At 33.3% G+C, this 20,207-nt stretch overlaps 1 protein-coding gene across 1 annotated transcript in view; it reads left to right on the top strand.

Annotated features, from left to right (window-relative positions):
• Positions 1–11,785, top strand: part of Liprin-beta (liprin-beta 1) — a 622,086-nt gene extending 610,301 nt beyond the window's left edge. The window contains exon 9 of the mRNA XM_089105990.1: positions 11,628–11,785. Coding sequence (XP_088962116.1) covers positions 11,628–11,753 — 126 coding nt within the window. The 3' untranslated portion in view covers positions 11,754–11,785. The remainder of the gene's footprint in view (positions 1–11,627) is intronic.
• Positions 11,786–20,207: the final 8,422 nt, after the last annotated feature.

Below are 20,207 nucleotides of genomic sequence, written 5' to 3'. Positions count from 1 at the left end.
GTAATATGGGCTATGTATTCGAACATTAAGGGGGGTGGTAAAGTATTTGGACAGTGTGAAGTTAGAAAACAAATCCTACTACATAATATGCAGCATAATTGTACCTAACACATAAGGCATGCAGACCCGCTATATTTTACCAGCCCCCCCCCCTAATGTGCAAATATATAGCCCAAATTTGTTTCTAAAGTAATATATTTGTATCTTACTTTGGTGTATTTCATTAGGATTGAGTGTCAGAGAAACATATTAGAAGAATATTAGGTAGGGAGTATATCATACAAATACCATATATTTTATTAATACGGTGCTATATAATATTTTTTTTTTAGTTCCAATTGTCTTGTTGTTAAGAATCTTTGGCTACTTGTCTAATCATTGTAATTATAAAAGACTGTTGACTGTCTGCCAACGTGTTCTGCTCGTCAAGATTTTTAGTGAAGTAACTCAAGTCTAATTTTAGAATTTCTTTGTGTTATGGAACTTCCTTAAATGCAGTGCCAAACATTTGTGAGGCTATTTAGTTTACTTGTCTCATCCGGCTTAAACTGGAAACAGGCCAATTATAATAATTTGAGATATTTCACCATAATAGGCACGTGGAAGATAACACTTCAGCTCTTAAAGTTAGTTTCAGTGTGAGTAATCTATTATTAGGTAAATCCGAGGAGGCACCGACTTTTAGAACTCACGTACGCCAGGTGGCGCGTGCCAAGCGTGGTGAAAGTGTGCCAAAGATGGCATAACTGTGCCGACCGTCTCACGGACTGGGCCATGCGTGACAAAACTGTACAGAACGTGTTGCCCATTTGAGATGTAGCCTACACCAAGTGGCAGAAAGTGGGCTATTTTTCGGCAAAATCTAAGTCCTATTTCAATTCCCTGAACTTTATCCCAAGCTTTGTTTGGACCTCCGCCTCTCCTAGATTTTGAAAATATATTTTTTGTATTTTCATAAAAAAAATTGAACTAGGTCTTAAATGCCTCTCTCTATTTTGAAAAATGCCATTTTGGTACTTGTTAATTATTCAGAAAACACCCAAGTCGATTCAATTTGCAGGTACACGGTATGAAACAACTGAGACGCTTGGGAGATAGACAGGATATGTATAATTTGGGCTATGTATTTGCACATTAGGGGTGGGGGGTGGGTTAAGTAGAGTGGGGCTGCACGCAAAATTTCAATTAACCAAAATGCCTTCTAAACACGGTATTTAATCAAAATATAGCTGCAATGTAGTATTCCACAAAGCCGAAGTTAATTGTCTCCGTATACAGTCAGCAACAAACCGGTTTATTGTCTCATCTTGCAGATACAAATTTTTGGTATTTTCTGAATAACGGAGAAGTACCACCATATTTTGTATATTTATTAAAAATAGGAAAAGGTTGAAAGTGATCCCCCATCCCCAAATTTTAAAAAACACTTCTTTATGGCATTAGTGCTGTATTGTGAAATCGAATTTTGTGATAAAATTGGATAAAGGAATTATCCTTCAAAAAAAAAAAATCAAGTTACAGAGTTGTCACGGTTAAAACAGTTGGGTTGGGTTGGACTTTAGAGCTTTGTCTGTGCCCTGCAAATGCTCAAATTCGTAAATGTCTTGGCATGATGCCGTCTCAGTAACAGGACTGGGGCTTGTGGACATTTGAGGTCAACTCTACTCCGAAAATTTAACGTCCTAGTCCTGATATAATCTTAAAGAAGGAAAACTTTGGCCATTGCCACATTGATCATCAATTACAATAATTCGAGATATTTCGCAATAATAGGAACGAGGATGACTTTTAAAAATCACGTGCGCCAGGTGGCGTATGTCAAGCGTGGTGTAAGTGTGTTAAGCATCGCTTAACTGTGCCAATCGTTTCAGACACTGTGCCACGCATGACAGAACTATGCGACGCACTTGGCGCTTTGAGACGTACACCAAATGGCGGAAAGTGGGCTATGCCTTGGTTAAACCATTTTGATTTTGAAAGATTCCTCGATTTTGAAAGTTTGTTTTGGTACTTGTTAAGAAAGGGGTAAGTACAAGAAAATTGTATTGCGAGAACAGATGGGCATTTTACCGGATAATGCCTAGATGCTATATAAACAAAGGGTTTCTCACTCCGGGAACTATATTTAAACTTTAGTTTTTTAGGGTTTAGGGGAATAAAAGGGACCTAGGTTGAGTTAGGTTTGGGTACTTTACGTTACGTTATATATTTAATATATACTATGCTTTACCCCGCTCCCCCCCCCTCCTAATGTGCAAATATATAGCCCAATTTTGTTCATAAATTATTATATTTTCATCCTATTTTGTTTCATTAACTTTAACGAAACTTCACTGTTTGCGTACTTACCTTATTCTTAACAAGTATCTGTTCTTTTTTGTATCTTCATTTTGTTTAAAGAAAATACCCCCCCCCTTCCTAGATTTTGAATGCTATATTTCTTGTATCATCATTAAAAAATTGAACAAAGTATAAACGTCTTCTCTATGTTGAAAAAATACTATTTCTTGTATCTTTATTAAAAATTGACAAAGTTTGAAGATACTCCCTCCTCGCCCCAAGATTTTAAAAAGTATCTTTTTTATATCATCAGGGATGTGTCACGATTATGTGATATATACAATCAAATTTTAGGATAAAATTGGAGAAAGGGGTTTTTCTAAAAAAATAAATAAATAAATCAAGTTACAGAGTTGTCATGGTGTGTGTTCTTTTTGGTATATTTCTCCACCTATCCTTTGCTGGACTTCACAGTTTTGTCCTTGCCCGCCCTTGCCTGACAAAAACTCGAATGATTCATACTTTTGCATAGTGCTGTCTTAGTAACAGGACTGAGAACTGATGGATATTTGGTGTCAATTAATTAAAAAAAAAAAACGTTTTTCCGAGGGAAGCAAAGAGCGAAGTTGAAACTTAAAACGGACAAAAATTATTACTTCACAGCCTATTTAATATATATTAATGTAACTAGTATAAATAAACCAACTAATTATGTTTCCCTGTGCTTTTATGATTATACAAAACTTAGCGCTTTTCATAGTCTTACACCAGTTGTGACATTAGTAACTTTCAGTATACAATTAAAATCATCTTAAAAACATAAGCGTAAAACTAAATATTTTTAATAACCGCGAAGTAACTGAACAGCATACAGAAATATTGGATTGATTTATCAAGCAGCATTTTGCTCTCATCAGCTATAATACCAACAGTGGGTAATATACAGTCTTAAATTGTAAGAAATATGCTTTCCACTACTTGAAATAAAGATCAAATAGGGCATATTATTAACTCTGGAAATCCGATTATTTATCTCTATACAACAGAGAATTCCCGGTTAAGATACAAATTCTAAAGCTAGTCTATAGTCCTAATACTATCAAGATGGCCTTAATCTGAACTTAATCTGTACAAACTAATCATGACATGTCTTTTTAAGAACCAAAAGAAGAGCCAGTCATTGAACTGAGCCATTGTGCAGAAGTGATACCATATTAAACGTAAAAAAAAGAAGTAAATTCGAAAATGGATTGTTACTTTATCTTAAAAGGGGTTAATTTTAAAAGGGATTAATAATATTTTGATTCTATAAAATGTGTCGTTAATTGGTTTGATTTTACTGTACCAAAACTCCTATATTATTTTGTGTTTTCAGTAAAGCGTTAGTTTTGTATAATCATAAAAGCACAGGGAAACATAATTAGTTGGTTTATTTGTACTAGTTATATTAATATATATAGATAGGCTGCGAATTAATATCTTTTGTCCGTTTTAAGTTTCAACTTCGCTCTTTACTTCCCTCGGAAAAACTTCATTTTTTTAAATTAATCTTTGTTTGTTTTTGATTAAAATTTAATGCAGAAACAACGCTGTCATGATCTTTTTTATTTATACGGAATAATGTATGTTCATTTTCAGTTTTAATGTCACTTTTTAGTTTCAGCTGAAAATTTATTTTTTGTACAATATCTATTTATCACCGGTCTAGGAGAGATAAGACAGTTGTAACAAATTCAGCGCACAACCTTTATAGCTAAGAAAATTTTCAGTCTACAGTATGAAGTATATTATCCCTACTTCGCAAAACAATGTATGTTTATCGTGAGCATGTGATTTTCGATCCGCAAAAGGGTATTTTTTATTGCCTGCCTTCGTTTAAACCCGTCGTGAAGAAGACAGGGACATATGAACTCCCTTCTTACTATAGGACACTAAAAGCCTATTGCAACATAAGAAAGCTGTTTAAGGGCTCATTTAAAAGCTTACATTTATACTTAATCGCTCTTTATAATTTGACTTGATAGCACATTCTCACAAAATGCACTTTCGGTTGTTTCCCCAACTTTTTTAAATGAAACAAGTGCCTTTTCCAATGAAATGACCAAAAACAAGGTGATTTCAAAACCTAGGGAAGAGCAAAAACTAAGGGGGCAAGGACGTCCCTCCCCCTCAATTACCGCCGTTAGACCTAGCACACAGGCTTCATCACTTAGTGAAGTTTGAAGGTTCAATTCAAAATTGTTGATCAATCAAGCTTAAGTTTTGGTAGATGTTTAACTGAAAAGTTATTGGTTTTAGTCAATTTGTTTTCGCAATAATCTTTTACTTTTAATATGTCTAGTTGATTTATGAAACTTACTAAGAGGGTATGGAGGGGGAGTATATGTGGGGGGATCTTATAAGCCTCTAGTTAAGGGCTTTGGACCATAATTATTTCAATGTTACAGTTTTGTGCTTCCAAACTCTTCCACTTAAGAAGTGGTACCTAAAGTGCCGTTTTTAGCGCTATATGGCACGTTTGGATGGTAAAATTGATAAAAAGCACGTAGATATAAGCAATAGGTTTAAAATCTGCCTTCCCGGGATATGCCTTAAAAATGAGTGCCATTAAACATCGCTTTAAAGTTCTGCTAGCCCAATAGCCCCACACTGTAAAAAAAAATCGTTTGATATTCAACAAAAATGGTTTGTAATGCTTATCAACAACAAAATTTTAATTTCAAAAGCTGAAATTGAATATTGGAGACCATTTTGGAATTCCATGGTCATTACTGAATTTCCAATTTGTTGAGAAACAAAAATATTGAATTCCCATACCCAGATTGAATTTTTTGTTTGTTGACAAAACAACATGTTCGATTTTAAGATCCTTATTGGATTTCCAGCTTGTTTGCTGCATTTCCCGTTCTCTTAGTGGATTTCCATCACCAGCGTTGTTCAATTTCCTAGGTCTACAGTCTAATATCGAGTCATCAGGATTCAGTTTCCCTTTCTTCTTTCTGAAGCATCAATAAATACAAAAAAATTATCTCATTTACTTTACAAGAACAAAAATTACAACAAGAAATTTCTCCCAGATAATATGACACCTCTTAACGGCTGCATTTTTTCACGGTGGAAATCAGTAAATCAATGGCGTTGTAGCAGGCTGACAGAAGACACTTGAGTAAGAAATATCTTCCAATCAGGAAAAAAGTGACACTCGGACCTGAAGTGAAGATGAAATCAAATCGAGGCACAAATAAAAGAAAGACTTCCCCCCTTTTTTCTACCTCCAGAGGTGAACGGTTGCAATAATAATGCCTCGAATCCTGTCTTTTCTGAAGACCTTTGACTTACTCATCAGATCTCATCAAATATCTTGTTCGCCGCCTCATCAAATCTGTTTGCTTAAAATTGAAACCTTGTAAAATAGATCTTCTGCTTAGATGAAGCACAACAAAATTGTTTTCAGCTTCACAACTTTGCTCAATCCCAATTTATAAGGTTTTAACATATGTAAATATATTTCCTAAATTTTTAAGAAAAAAAAACATTGATATGGCTTAAAATTCTACTCAAATAACAGGAATTGCGTTTTTGGAACTAAACTTGAGAAAAAGAAACTGATAACTGAAAATTAAGGTCAAATGTTGTTTTGTCAAAATTTCAATAAGTATAGACCTGTCATGTAGGCGAATTTAAGGACCCTCTAGAGAGAGAAGGAGTGGAGGTAGGTACTTCAAAATACCTTCCCGGGACATACTTTGATACTTATTTACTATCTGGAACACATGCGCTATATTATATAGGGAAGATGCAGGTTTCTTTCGAAACGGGTTTCTTTCAGTAGAGAAATGGATTGTAAAGCGTGGTTTGTTATTGGGTTTACAATATTTAAACTATTGTTTTATGGGTTTATGGGTTGTTAGGGGAAAAGGTACCTAGGTTTGGTTAGATTAGGTATTCAATATATGCCATGTTTTACCCCCCATCACCCCTCCCCCCCCTAATGTGCAAATATAAAGCCGAAATTTATACTATTATATTTTTATCCTATTTTGTTTTACTTCATTAGCATCAACCAAACTTCATTTTTCGCGTGTGTTCCAGATAGTACATAAGTACCCATACTTAGCCTGTAGACCCATCCTTGAAAGTTTCATTTTCCTAACCTAACCCCTTTCCAAGATAGCCAAAAGTAGCTAAAGTAGAATTGGTACTGTTCTATTAGCTGTGAGCCGCGCAAGATGGATGATAAAAAAAACTAGTCAAACAGGTTCTCTCAACGGAGAACTGGATTGCCAACAGTGGTTTCTAACTGCGTTTACAAAAATTGAACTTTAGTTTTTTGGGGTTTAGGGGGGGAAAAGGTACCTAGGTTAGGTTACGTATTTAATATATGCTATGCTTTACCCCCACCCCCTAATGTGCAAATATATAACCTAATTTTGTTTCTAAACTATTGCATTTTATTCTATTTTGTTTTATTTCATTAGCATTAACCGAACTTCACTTCCTGCATGGTTTACAGCTAATCGGACAGTACCGTAGAATTTTAGCAAACTTTTTTTTATTTATAAAAATGTACTGTCTTAAACATTTTGGGAAACATAAGACACAAGTTATCAATATTAATAAATTAAACTGAATACTTCCCATCACAATCAGAATGTCTTCTCTCTTGGATCTGAATGCCCCCTAAGTAAAATCGTCGCTTCGTCGTTTGAAGGTCTTAACATTAAATCTACTTCGGTATTATACGTTTGTAGGTAGTTCAAGGAGATGATTTTTTTTGCTTGTCAAATTGATCTTAAATCATAACATTCGAAAACAAAATAAGAGACAAATTAGGTCTTGGGAGGAGGTTTAGCTGCCCTCCAATCTTTACGGTCTCTTAAAAAGGAAACTAGAACAAAAAACTACAAATAGAAACTCATCCGTGATCAGTCTTCTGGCAAAAACATAAATTCTTTGTGCAGATAGGAGATCATAACCCCCACAATAACATTTTCTGATACGCTGAATCCAAAGGTCTGATTTATATTAAGATTTATTGACTTTTTGGGGGGTGTTTCTCCCTTTTTCGAACATCAGGCTCCCTGTTTTCAAAATCCCTTTTTCTTTTGAGGCTTGGAGCCTTTGGTGGGTAGATATTAAACGTAATAAAATTTATATATTTGCAATCTGCATAAAAACCCAATTCTTATCAATTGTTATCAAAATTCCATTTTTGAGTTTCGGTTACAATTGAGCTGAGTCGCTCCTTAATTACAGTTTAACACTATGAACTGTTTGATAAAACTTATTGGGCTACCGTCCTATTTTTTAATTAATCCTGTAGCAAACCTGAGTTTTGAAGCACGATTCATGCTATTAAAGTGTAGTATTTCTGAGTCCAGTTGAAAAGTGCACCATTTTAGAAATTCTCTTTTTGGGGGAAGCTTTTGATTCCTTTACGTGTACGTAAAGGACTGAAATACCCTTACAGGCGTCTTCTTTTCTTCGATATATTTGCTTACTTGGTTATTCAGCGTAAGCAGCAAATTTATGGCAAATCCTAGGAAGAAATTTTTTTGAAACGGTTTTTGGGCCTCGTTACAAAAATGACGTTCATCGCAAAAAAAAAGTTGTTCCTACATAAGGATTTTCGTTGTTAATTAGACAAAATTGAATTCAGATAACAATATATTTTAACCATTAGTACTGTTAAGATAAGGGTAGCATCTTAAGAAATTTTCTACCTACAGAAACTCACAAAAAATGTATTTAAAAAAAGCGATTGTAAAGTTAAAAGATAATTTTTGTACATATATTTCTGCGTGTTCATTTTGCAGACAAGAAAGCTGTCCAAGGATATTTGCTCTGGGAGCATATTTCCAAGTTGTAGTTTTCACTATTTTCATCATGTTTTTTTTCATTAGGTTAAATAGGTTTGTTGTGGTTATGCATTTAATCTATGCAATGCTTAGATTAAATACCTTGCCGGGACATGCTTTATAAACATGAGCCTAGAAAATGACTGAACAAAAAAACAACAGCGGATACCGATATTCCCGATACCAATACACACGATACCGATACACGCGATATCGATATGCCCGATACCCCATACAGCCCTTCCCCAGGGACTATGGAGGGTCATATCATCATCAAAACCATATATATTGCACCTTTGAACTATTTGAAACAAAATGGATATCTCAAATTTTTTATAGAACTAGTTGTGGGGGAGGGGGCCTGTAGGGAGGGGGGCTATTTGCCCTCCAATCTTTTTGGTCACTTAAAAAGGGCACTTACAAATTTAATTCCCTTTCGCATGAGCTATTACACACCTCTGTGTGATGCTCTGGTTACCCCCTAGCCCTTCTAGAAAAAAAAAGAAGAAAGAAAAAAAGAGAGACAGATCAGTGCTACCCATGCAAAAAAGTCTTTTTACTTGGTGTTCAAGGTGGGGGACTGTAATTATTCTACCAAAGGTTTTGGACCATGCTGATTCCAATGGTGCACTTTTATTTCGATTTGACGCCATTTTCAAGCGGTTTCAGGCTCTTTTCGAAATCACCATAAATTTCTATTCGCAATAAACTTGTAGGGCCTACTTCCAGGATTAACCGAGACAATAGTTACCATTCCTGATTCAGTGTCAAATGGCAATTTTTTCTCACCAGACAGTTTTTTGTTTTTTTTTACACGTTTTTCAACTTTTGATTACTATGGGCTGTGGTTTGCTCTTTAGTGGGTTGCAGCTGCTGCTGCAAACATGAATCTACTCCAGAAATATAATGCTATTCCTAGTCCTGTTATAATCCTAAAGAAGGAAAACTTTGTTCATTGCCACATTGATCATCAATAATCTTTTTTTTTTCAGAAATCCGATTGCATTTGCATTTTATGGAATGATAATCACTTGTCACAGTTTAAACCATAAAACTTTAACTGAAAAGTAAATAAATACGAGTAATTTGAGTCAAACGTTTCGTTCTACCCACTGATTTTCTATATACCGTAAAACAGTTTTTGGTAACGAAAGTCTAAAATTACAACCCGCCCCCTCCCCCCAAAAAATAAGGGTCTGAGAAAAATTGGATGAATTAAGCAAAAGGAAAGGAATCACCCTCTAAGAGGGATGCAATCTTTCTGAAAGTAGCGGCATCATATTCAACATGTCCAAGAATCTCCTTGCCTATTTGCAAATAACAATGTCATATGTGTATATGTGAAATAACCATTAGGCTACAAAAGATCAATAACGAAAATCAAAAAGAAAACATTGTAACCAATATCACGATGGAAAAGAAAATGAGAGGATCACCATCCGGTACGCGTTTGCTTGTTTATTTCTTTGTTTGTTTCTCTTCCAGGGGGGGGGGGTCATATCGAACTAGTGGTCGTAAAATACCACTAGAGAGATTATTCAAACGGAAACTAAAATTTGTGTGTCCTTTTTAAGTAATAAAAGAGATCCTTCGACAAAGGGTTCCGATTTCTGCTATTATGTGCCGCAAACCAGAATTTTGGCCCAAGCAGAGCCAAAGGGCTGTCGAGTGAAAATTTGAGATTGTCAGTCGATTTAGAATTATTGACAAGATATATATATATATATATATATATATATATATATATATATATATATATATATATATATATATATATATATATATATATATATATATATATATATATATATATATATATATATATATATATATATATATTTAGGCTACATTTTCAAATCCTACCGGAGCAAAGTATCGATTTCTGCCATTTTATGCTGCTAAACACGAGATTTGGCATGAGCCGTGTTAAAATACTATTGGATGAGTATTGTGAGATAGTTGATCAATTTAAAACTATCAAAAAGCTATGTGAATTTTCGGTCCAAGAGGTCTTATTGCCACATGGTGGGAGTTCATCCCCAAGCGGATGCACAGTTGACGCGTAATGAAGGGTTACTATTTGGAACGTATATACAGTTTTAACAACCGTTATTCTGCGGTATTTAACTGAAGACCAGCTATTTGGGGAAGCCGTATCAATAAATGCGGGGAAAAATTGGATTTCATTCGCTATTATCAATGCTTAGACAAACTCTACCAGGTTGTTCTCGCCTTTTGCTAGAAAAACGTGACTTTCACACGACAGAAGGGTTTTCTAATTTTCATATTTCTAACTAGCCTGTAGAACGACTGCGGCTGCGCAATCTTGATTCTGTGTTTTTAAGTTGTTTTCAATTATCCCCAAATTGCAATGACAGCCTCATTTAGTGTTCTCATTTAGTTCCCAACTTTGGCCAATATCGAATGTCTAGTATGTTTATATTCTTGACTTGCATATTGCGACAATAACCTCAGAATCAACAAGGTCGTAAATCTTCAAATATCACCTTAGGTGGAAATCAATCACTCTTTTTGAAATTAGCGGGCTGCTTCCCGTGCTTTGATTTTTGAATTGTATACTACAAATATTCGCCTCTAAAGTGCAATAAACAGGTTCAGAAATCCTCGAATACGAATTTGGCTGAAAATCGAACCCTATTTTTGAAAACATACTAACCGTGTTTTGGTTTTGTATTTCAATGTTGTAGTGTAGACTTATATTTATAATAAACAAGCTTAAATATCCATAAATACCAGCTATGGTGAAAGTTAAAATACCGCATCGAGATTACGCAGCTTTAGTGTAGAAGTCTTTTGTATTGAGTCAGGACTTATATTATTTTGGCACCGCGTCATCGAAATTTTACAGCTTGGTCTTAGCTCAATTTGAAACTAGACAGGACTTGTGTTCTTTTGCATCGAGTCTGTCTGCAGCTTGGATTAAGCTCCCATTTATTTTAGTTCAGGACTTATTTCATTTTTGCTCCGATAAGAACTTTTTCACACCGAGTCAGAGGACTTTGCTCATTTTCGTTCTGAGCCAAAACTTAGCTCATTTTTGCAAAAGGTAACTCTACCCTCCTCATACCCCCCCCCCTCTCTCTCTTATTGCGAGGAAACATGAGTAAAAATGTTTTTACTGCGAACATTCATCTTTCATTTTAGATAGTTTTTAACTTTTTCAAGATAAGTGGGATATGTTGTGTGCTATTAAAAGATACCTACAATTTTTTTCTTGTCATAGTTCAACTTATTCAGAGTTAAACTTATACATTTAAGGTTTAAAGTTTCCCTTTTTAGGTAGTTTCACAAACAATTGCTTGCAAAAGTTTTTTTGTTTTTTACAGAGCACATTTTATAGCATAAAAAGTTATACTTCCAGTGCTAATAATCCACTCCCAACATATAAATTGTACAATTTTGTGCGGAAGACATATAGAAATTTCCTGCTTTTATGTGCGGGTTTCATTAGTTCTTTTATCATTTTAGATTGCTAAGCGAGGTCAATTTACCCTGAAGAGAAGAAAGTCAAAATCCGAATTTGACCCGGATGAGTTGGTCTGTCCTTTAGATTGCACTAGCAAGAACACTAGTATTTCAAGCCCGAGCCTATGAGATATTGCATCTACAAGGACAAACGCTGTTCGTCAGGTAGGCTTCGTCCTCTAGCTACGTTTTAACTGTAATCTTAAAAGCCATTAAATTCTAAAGGAAATACACCAAATGCACATTTTTAAGCCTTCTCTTTCTCATTCTTAATCCCTCCCTTTTTTTTCTTTTTTTCATTTCTTTTTCATGTTTCTTTGTCCATCTGTTTTCATGTTCCAGTTTATTTCTTTTGGGAAAAATATTTCTATTGAGACCCTGATAATGGAAATCCTTCAGAGATGTCGAACTATTCGTTTTCTCGTGGAACATAGGCTGTAAGAAACAAATTAAGTCATAAAAAAAATAAATATGTGGTTTTGATAGACCGTTGCCATAGAACAAATGGGTGAAAAAAAAAAATCAAATTGTCATAGTACAAGGGTTATGATTAAAGCCGTAGCCAAGGGGTGGAAGCTACTGGTTTAACTTTCCCCCGGACATTTTTTCCAACTCGTCAAGTAACAAAAAACCTTATAATTTTTTTTGTTTGTTTTGTAGAGTTGTTCGTACCCCCCACCCCGCCCTCGAAACAGAAATCTTGTATGCGGCCTTGGTTATGGTAGAATATATATGCTATCTATTAAAGGGACAATAGTACTTTGTATTTATTCAATATTATTTTCATTTCTGTTCTACAATAGTACTAGTTTCGTCTTCTGTGGTCTTCTTTGGTTCGAATCAAGTGCCGCTCAAATTATAGTTAATAGTGCCGCTGCAATACATATAATACATAATACAATTACATATAATTATCAATGATAATTATAAATACAGTTAATAGTTCAAAGTAAAATAATTATTGTTATTTCAAATTGGAAGTGCTAGAGGGTAAAACCTTGAGCTTTTTTCTTCCTTGATTAGTCTCTTATTGACAGTAAAAAAAAATTTGTCAATATATTATTCGATCTTGATTGATTTTTGCTATTTTAAAGTTTAAAACGATTTTACTATTGTATACACGGTTAGACACGAAATGGATCCATATCTCATTTAAAAGACTTTTTGAAAGAATAAGTATCATCGGCGTACATTCTGTGCTTCAAGAAGATTGTAACTTTTTTTTAGAGATATTTTTTTTTAGATCTTTTTTTTTATTGAGAGATCTTTTTTTTTAGAAAGCTCTAGTGCTTTAAATAGTTTCCGGATTCTTTTCTTTGATAAATTCTGCCATTGTTTCCTTGCATGTTTAAATACTCGAACCGTTATTCGGAATGCAAGTCGAAATGGGGGTACCAGCCCGACGATTCACCCCTGCTGCCACCTACAACTTTTTTTAACACCATATATTGGCATAGAACCACGTGGTTTATGGTTTTTTGTCAGGGTGAATGAAAAAACATGAATTTTTTCGCATTTATGGATGTTTTTATGGATGGTTATGCGTGTTTGTCAATTTATTTGATGTTTTTCATGGTTGTTGAATGGATTTTGTCAGTGAGGATTTGAAAAACATGAATTTTCTCATAGGTATGGATGCCAACAGCAATTCATGTCTGTTATATTGTTTTCTCAGTGAGAATGAAAAAACAGGAACTTTCTCACTTGGAAAAACATGAATTTTGTCACATTTATGGATGTTTTCATGGATGGTTATGCGTGTTGTTCGATTTATATGATGTTTTCTCGGTTGTCAACATAAATCTATGGATGTTTTATGGTTTTTGTCACTGAGAATTTGAAAAAACAGGAATTTTCTCACTTGGAAAAACAGGAAATTTCTCACTTGGAAAACCATAAATCTCGTGGTCCTGTCACGAGTAACACCTGTGAACTTGATTTATATAATCGCTAGGGGAAATTATTGATTCACGAAGGGGAGAATTAAGAAACATTAAGGCTTCTTTAATCTTAGGTCTGAGGGATAAACATTCTTTAGGTCAGAGAGAAAAATTAATATTCTATTTTTAAATAGGGCTTCATTGATCTTTAGTGTCAAGAATTATAAATGACATCACTTGATATCTTGGAATTATGCGGGAGTCTAAAGAGATAGAAATTATATTTTTAAATACGGCTTCACTGAGCTTTAAGTCGGAGAGATAAATTGATATTCTAACGAAACCCTAATAGTTTAGCTAGGAAAATTTATGAGATGAAGAGATTAACGTAGGAAAGGGTTCCCTAGAAATTTGAAATGCGTTAGCGCAGAGATGCCAAACAAAAGGAACACACAGAAATTACGTTTAGGGATTATTTGGGCGAAACGGTTTTATCCATTTTATGGGATTATTTTGGCGAAACAGTTAAAGACATTTTGAAAGAGGATTTTAGGAAAGGTTTTAGAAGAGAATTTGAGGGTGGTTGTTATAATACACAAGTTGTATTTTAACAGTGTTGTGAGGTCCCCTACCCCAACCCCAAAGGGCCCCGATCACCCTACCCCGATCCAAAGGGTTCCAATCCCCATACCCCAATCCCTCAGAAACCCCCCCGTCCCCCAAGGTTCCCAGGGCTCCCAAAGGGCCTCCGGACTCCCAAAGGCCCACACCCGGTCCCCAAAGCCCCAAAGGGCCCCGATCCCACTACCCCGATCCTCAAAGGTCCCCCAGGCTCCCAATGGGCCACCGGACCCCCACAGGCCCTCCCCGGGTCCTCAAAGGTCCCCCAGGCTCCCAATGGGCCACCGGTCCCCCAAAGAGCCCCTCCCCCCCTTGGTCCCCAAAGGGCCCCCCTCCCTCTCCCTACATCTCCCCCCCCTCCTCCCTCCCATCCCATCCCCTCCCACCCATCCCCTCCCCCCTCCCCTCCTCCCCTTCCCTTCCCCATTTTTTAATATTTTTTTGTGCATTGAGACACAGAACGAACCTCCCCCCCCGCCCCACCCCCCCCCAAAAAAAAAGGTCCCCCCCCGACACCCCAAAGGCCTGATTTTTCAAACTTCATTTTGAATTTCTTTCGTTGAAATGCAAGAGTTGGAATATTTCAGTAGTGTTTTCTCGTGGTTTACCTTGTCACAGTTACATTTTCTTGATTTTTCAAAGCTCATTTTGAATCTCTTTCGTGGAAATGTAAGAGTTGGAATATTTCAGTAGCGTTTGGTTATGGTTTACCTTGTCAAAGTTACATTTTCTTGATTTTTCAAATTAATTTTGAATTTCTATAGTTGAAATGCAAGAGTTGGAATATTTAAGTAGTATCTGGTTGTCGTTTACCATGTTAAAGTTACATTTTCTTAATTTTTTAAAGTTCATTTTGAATTTCTTTATTTGAAATGAAAGAGTTGGAATATTTAAGTAGTGTTGGGGTGTGGTTTAAATTGTCACAGTTAAATGTTCTTTATTTTACAATTTTATTAATGATTTTCTTTATTTTACATGCAATAGTTGGAATATTTCAGTAGTGTCTGGTTCTGGTTTACATTGTCACAGTTACATTTTCTTGATTTTTCAAAGTTCATTCTGAATTTCTTTCTTTGAAATGCAAGAGTTGTAATATTTCAGTAGTGTTTGGTTGTGATTTACAATGTCACAGTTTAAGTTTCTTCAATTTTAAAAGATAATTAATAATATCTTTCTTTGAAATGAAAGAGTTGGAATATGTCAGTAGTGTTTGGGTGTGGTTTACCTTGTCACAGTTACATTTTCCTGATTTTTCAAATTTTATTTTGAATTTTTTTCATTGAAATGCAAGAGTCGGAATATTTCAGTAGTGTTTCGTTCTGGTTTATCTTGTCAAAGTTAAATTTTCTTGATTTTGCAATGTTCATTTTGAATTTCTTTCATTGAAGTGCAAGCGTTGGAATATTTCAGTAGTGTTTTGTTGTGGTTTACCTGGTCACAGTTACATTTACCTGATTTTTAAAGGTTTATTATCAATTTGTTACATTTAAATGAAAGAGTTGTAATTTTTCAGTAGTGTTTGTTTATGGTTTACCCTGTAAAAGTTACAATCTAATGATTTTTAAAAGATCATTTTGATTTACTTTCATTTAAATTAAAGTTAATTAAAATTACTTTTTTTTTTGGTTGCTTTTTAAATTTTAACTTTTTCTTTTTATTTTATTTTATTTTTAAATTTTTATTAAATTAACTATTATATAAATTTTTTTTATTTTAATGAAGTTTTAGGTTGTGTTACTCATTGACTCTGTTTCATTCCCTTAATACTTCTAATACCATTTTTATTTTTTTCTGTTATAATGAAAGAGTTAGAATATTTCAGTACTTTGTGGTTGTGGTTTACCTTGTCACAGTTAAATTTTCTTGATTTTTCAAGGTTCATTTGGTTTTAATTCGCTCAAATGAAAGAGTTAGAATATTTCACTAGTGTTTGGTTGTGGTTTACCTTGTCACAGTTATATTTTCTTGATTTTTCAAAGTTCATTTTGAATTTCTTTCATGGAAATGTAAGAGTTGGAATATTTCAGTAGTGTTTGGTTTTGGTTTACCTTGTCTAAGTTACATTTTATTTATTTTTCAAATTAATTTTGAATTTCTATCGTTGAAATTCACGAGTTGGAATATTTCAGTAGTATTTGGTTGTCGTTTACCATGTTAAAGTTACATTTTATTGATTTTTCAAATTTCATTTTGAATTTATTTCGTTTAAATGAAAGAGTTGGAATATTTCAGTAGTGTTTGGTTGTTGTTTAAATTGAAACAGGTACCAAGACTTTATATGACAAATTTCATTTTGAATTTCATTCGATGACATTCAAGAGTTGTAATATTTAAGTAGCGTTTTGTTGTGGTTTACCTGGTCAAAGTTAAATTTTCTTGATTTTTCAAAGTTCATTTTGAATTTCCTTCATTGATATGCAAGAGTTGGAATATTTCAGTAGTGTTTGGATGTGGTTTACCATGTCACAGTTACAATTTCTAGTCTTTTCACAGTTCTTTTTGTATTTTTTACGTTGAAATACAAGAGTTTGAATATTTCAATAGTGTTTGGTTCTGTTATACCATGTCACATTTAAATTTTCATGATTTTTCAAAGTTTATTTTGAATTTCTTTCCTTTAAATGCAAGAGTTGGAATATTTCACTAGTGTTTGGTTGTGGTTTACATTGTCACAGTTACAGTTTCTTGATTTTTCAAAGTTCATTTTGAATTTCTTACATTGAAAAGTAGGAGTTGGAATATTTAAGTAGCGTTAGGACACGGATCACCTTGTGACAGTAACATATAATTGATTTAACACAGTTTATTTTGACTAATATTCGTTTAAAAGCACTAGGTGGTATATTTGAGTAGTGGGTGGGGGTTTTGTACATTGTCACATTTACACTTTCCTGATTTTTCAAATTTTATTTTGAATTTATTTCATTGAAATGAAAGAGTTTGAATATTTCATTAGTTACTGATTGTTGTTAACCTTGTCTAATTTAAAATTTAATTCTTTTTAAATTTTAATTTTGAATTTCTTTATTTTATATTAAATAGTTGCAATATTTCATTAGTGTTTGGTCTGGGTTTACATTGTCACAGTTAAATTTTCTTGATTTTTCAAAGTTCATTTTGAATTTCTTTCGTTGAAATGCAAGAGTTGGAATATTTCAGTAGTGTTTTGTTATGGTTTACATTGTCACAGTTACATTTTCATGATTTTTCAAAGTTCATTTTGAATTTCTTTAGTTGATATGCACGAGTTGGAATATTTCAGTAGTGTTTGGTTGTGGTTTACCTTGTCACAGTTACATTGTCTTTATTTTTCAACGATCATTTTGAATTTATTTATATGAAATGCAAGAGTTTGAATATTTCAGTAGTGTTTGGTTGTGGTTTACATAGTCACAGTTTAGTTGTCTTATTAAATGTCACAGTTACATTTTCTTTATTTTTAAATGTTCATTTTGACTTTCTATAGTTGAAATTCAAGAGTTGGAATATTTCAGTAGTGTTTCGTTGTTGTTTACCTTGTCACAGTTACATTTTCCTGATTTTTCAAAGTTTATTTTGAATTTCTTTCATTGAAATGAAAGATTTGGAATATTTCATTATTGTTTGGTTGTTGTTTAACTTGTCACATTTACATTTTCTTGATTTATCAAAGTTCATTCTGAATTTCTTACGTTAAAATGCAAGATCTGGTCTAGATCTGTAGCGGTTTTTTATGTTTGGCCTTGTCACAGTTACATTTTATTGATTTTTAAAAGTTCAATTTGAATTTATTTCGTTTACAAGCAATAGTTCGAATATTTAAGTAGTGTTTGATTTTGGTTTACATTGTCACAGTTAAATTTTATTGATTCTTCAAAGTTAATTTTTAATTTCTTTCATTGAAATGCAAGAGTTGGAATATTTCAGTTGTGTTTGGTAGTGGTTTACCTTGTCACAGTTACATTTTCTTGATTTTTCAAAGTTCATTTTGAACTTATTTCATTGAAATGCAAGAATTGTAATATTTCAGGAGTGTTTGGTTATGGTTTACCGTGTCACAGTTACATTTACTTGATTTTTAAAAGTTCATTTCGAATTTCTTTCGTTGACATTTAAGAGTTTGAATATTTGAGTAGTGTTTGTTTGTGGTTTACATTGTCACAGTTAAATTTTCATGATCTTTCAATGTTCATTTTGAATTTCTTTCGTTGAAATGTAAGAGTTGAAATATTTCAGAAGTGTTTTGTTGTGGTTTACCTTATCACATTTACATTTTCATGATTTTTCAAAGCTCATTTTGAATTTCATTCTCTGAAATGCAAGAGTTTGTAAATTTCAGTAGTGTTTAATAGTGGTTTACATTATCACAGGTACATTTTCTTGATTTTTCAAAGTTCATTTTGAATTTTTTTCGTTGAAATGCAAGAGTTGGAATATTTCACTAGTGTTTGGTCGTGGTTTACCTTATCACAGTTACATTTTCATGATTTTTTCAAAGTTCATTTTGAACGGCATTAGATGCAGAACCATCTATTGACTAATTCAACGGCTTTCGCGTGTGAGTTACCTCGCCACATTTATCTATAATTGATATTTAAGATTCATTGTGTCATTCAATCGTCTTAAATCTCTTGCTGGACACAATATTCAGTGTAGGTTTAAGGTTTACCTTGTCACAGTTACATTTTCTTGATTTTTCAAATTTCATTTTGAATTTCTTTCGTTGAAATGCAAGAGTTGGAATATTTCAGTAGTGTTTGGTTGTGGATTAACGTGTCAAATGGAACTTCACTATATGTTAAAAGTTCATATTTAATTTATTTAGTGGAAATTCAAGAGTTTGAATATTTCAATAGAGTCGGGTTTTGGTTTATCTTGTAACAGTTACATTTTCTTGATTTTTCTATGTTCAGTTTGAATTTATTTCGTTGATATGCAAGAGTTGTAATATTTCAGTAGTGTTTGGTTGTGGTTTACCATGTCACATTTAAATTTTCTTGTTTTTTCAAATTTCATTTTGAATTTCATTCATTGAAATGCACGAGTTTGAATATTTCAATTGTGTTTGGTTGTGGTTTACCATGTCACAGTTAAATTTTTCTTATTTTTCAAAGTGTATTTTGAATTTCTTTCTTTTAAATGCAAGAGTCGGAATATTTAAGTAGTGTTTGGGTGTGGTTTATCTTGTCACAGTTACAGTTTCTTGATTGTGCAAAGTTAATTTTGAATTTCTTACGCTGAAATGTAAGAGTTAGAATATTTCAAATGGGTACGGATATCTTTTACTAAGCCAAAGATACATTCTCTTGCTTTGTCTAAGTTTATTTTGTATTTCAAAAATATATCTTCAAGTTTTTTTCTATTGCAGATGTTTTATTTTATGGTTTAACTTTCCAAAGTTACATTTTCCTGATTTTTCAAATTTTATTTTGAATTTCTTTCTTTGAAATTCAAGAGTTGGAATATTTAATTAGTGATTGATTGTGGTTGACCTTTTCACATTGACTATTTACCTATTTTTAAAAGTTAATTTTGAATTTATTTCATTTTAATGAAATAGTTTGACTATTTAAGTAGTGTTTGGTTGTGGTTTACATTGTCAAAGTTAGATTTTCTTGATTTTTCAAAGTTCATTTTGAATTTCTTTCGTTGAAATGCAAGAGTTGGAATATTTCACGAGTGTATTGTTCTTATATACCTTGTCACAGCTACTTTTTCATTATTTTTCACAGCTCAATTTGAATTTAATTAGTCCAAAATCAAGAGTTGGAATATTTCAGTAGGGTATGGTTATTGTTTAAATTGTCACAGTTACATTTTCTTGATTTTTCAAAGTTCATTTTGAATTTCTTTCATTGAAATGCAAGAGTTGGAATATTTCAGTAGTGTTTGGTTGTGGTTTACCTTGTCACAGTTACAGTTTCTTGATTTTTCAAAGTTCATTTTGAATTTCTTTCGTTGAAATGCAAGAGTTGGAATATTTCAGTAGTGTTTGGTTGTGGTTTACCTTGTCACAGTTACATTTTCTTGATTTTTCAAAGTTCATTTTGAATTTCTTTCGTTGAAATGCAAGAGTTGGAATATTTCAGTAGTGTTTGGTTAT

This window comes from Artemia sp. Qi Xiang Cuo, chromosome 2, assembly GCF_049724085.1.
Source record: "Artemia sp. Qi Xiang Cuo chromosome 2, ASM4972408v1, whole genome shotgun sequence".
Taxonomy (NCBI): Eukaryota; Metazoa; Arthropoda; class Branchiopoda; order Anostraca; family Artemiidae; genus Artemia; species Artemia sp. Qi Xiang Cuo.
Note: the sequence above shows the minus strand (reverse complement) of the source record. Positions and strands in the feature narration are given on the sequence as shown.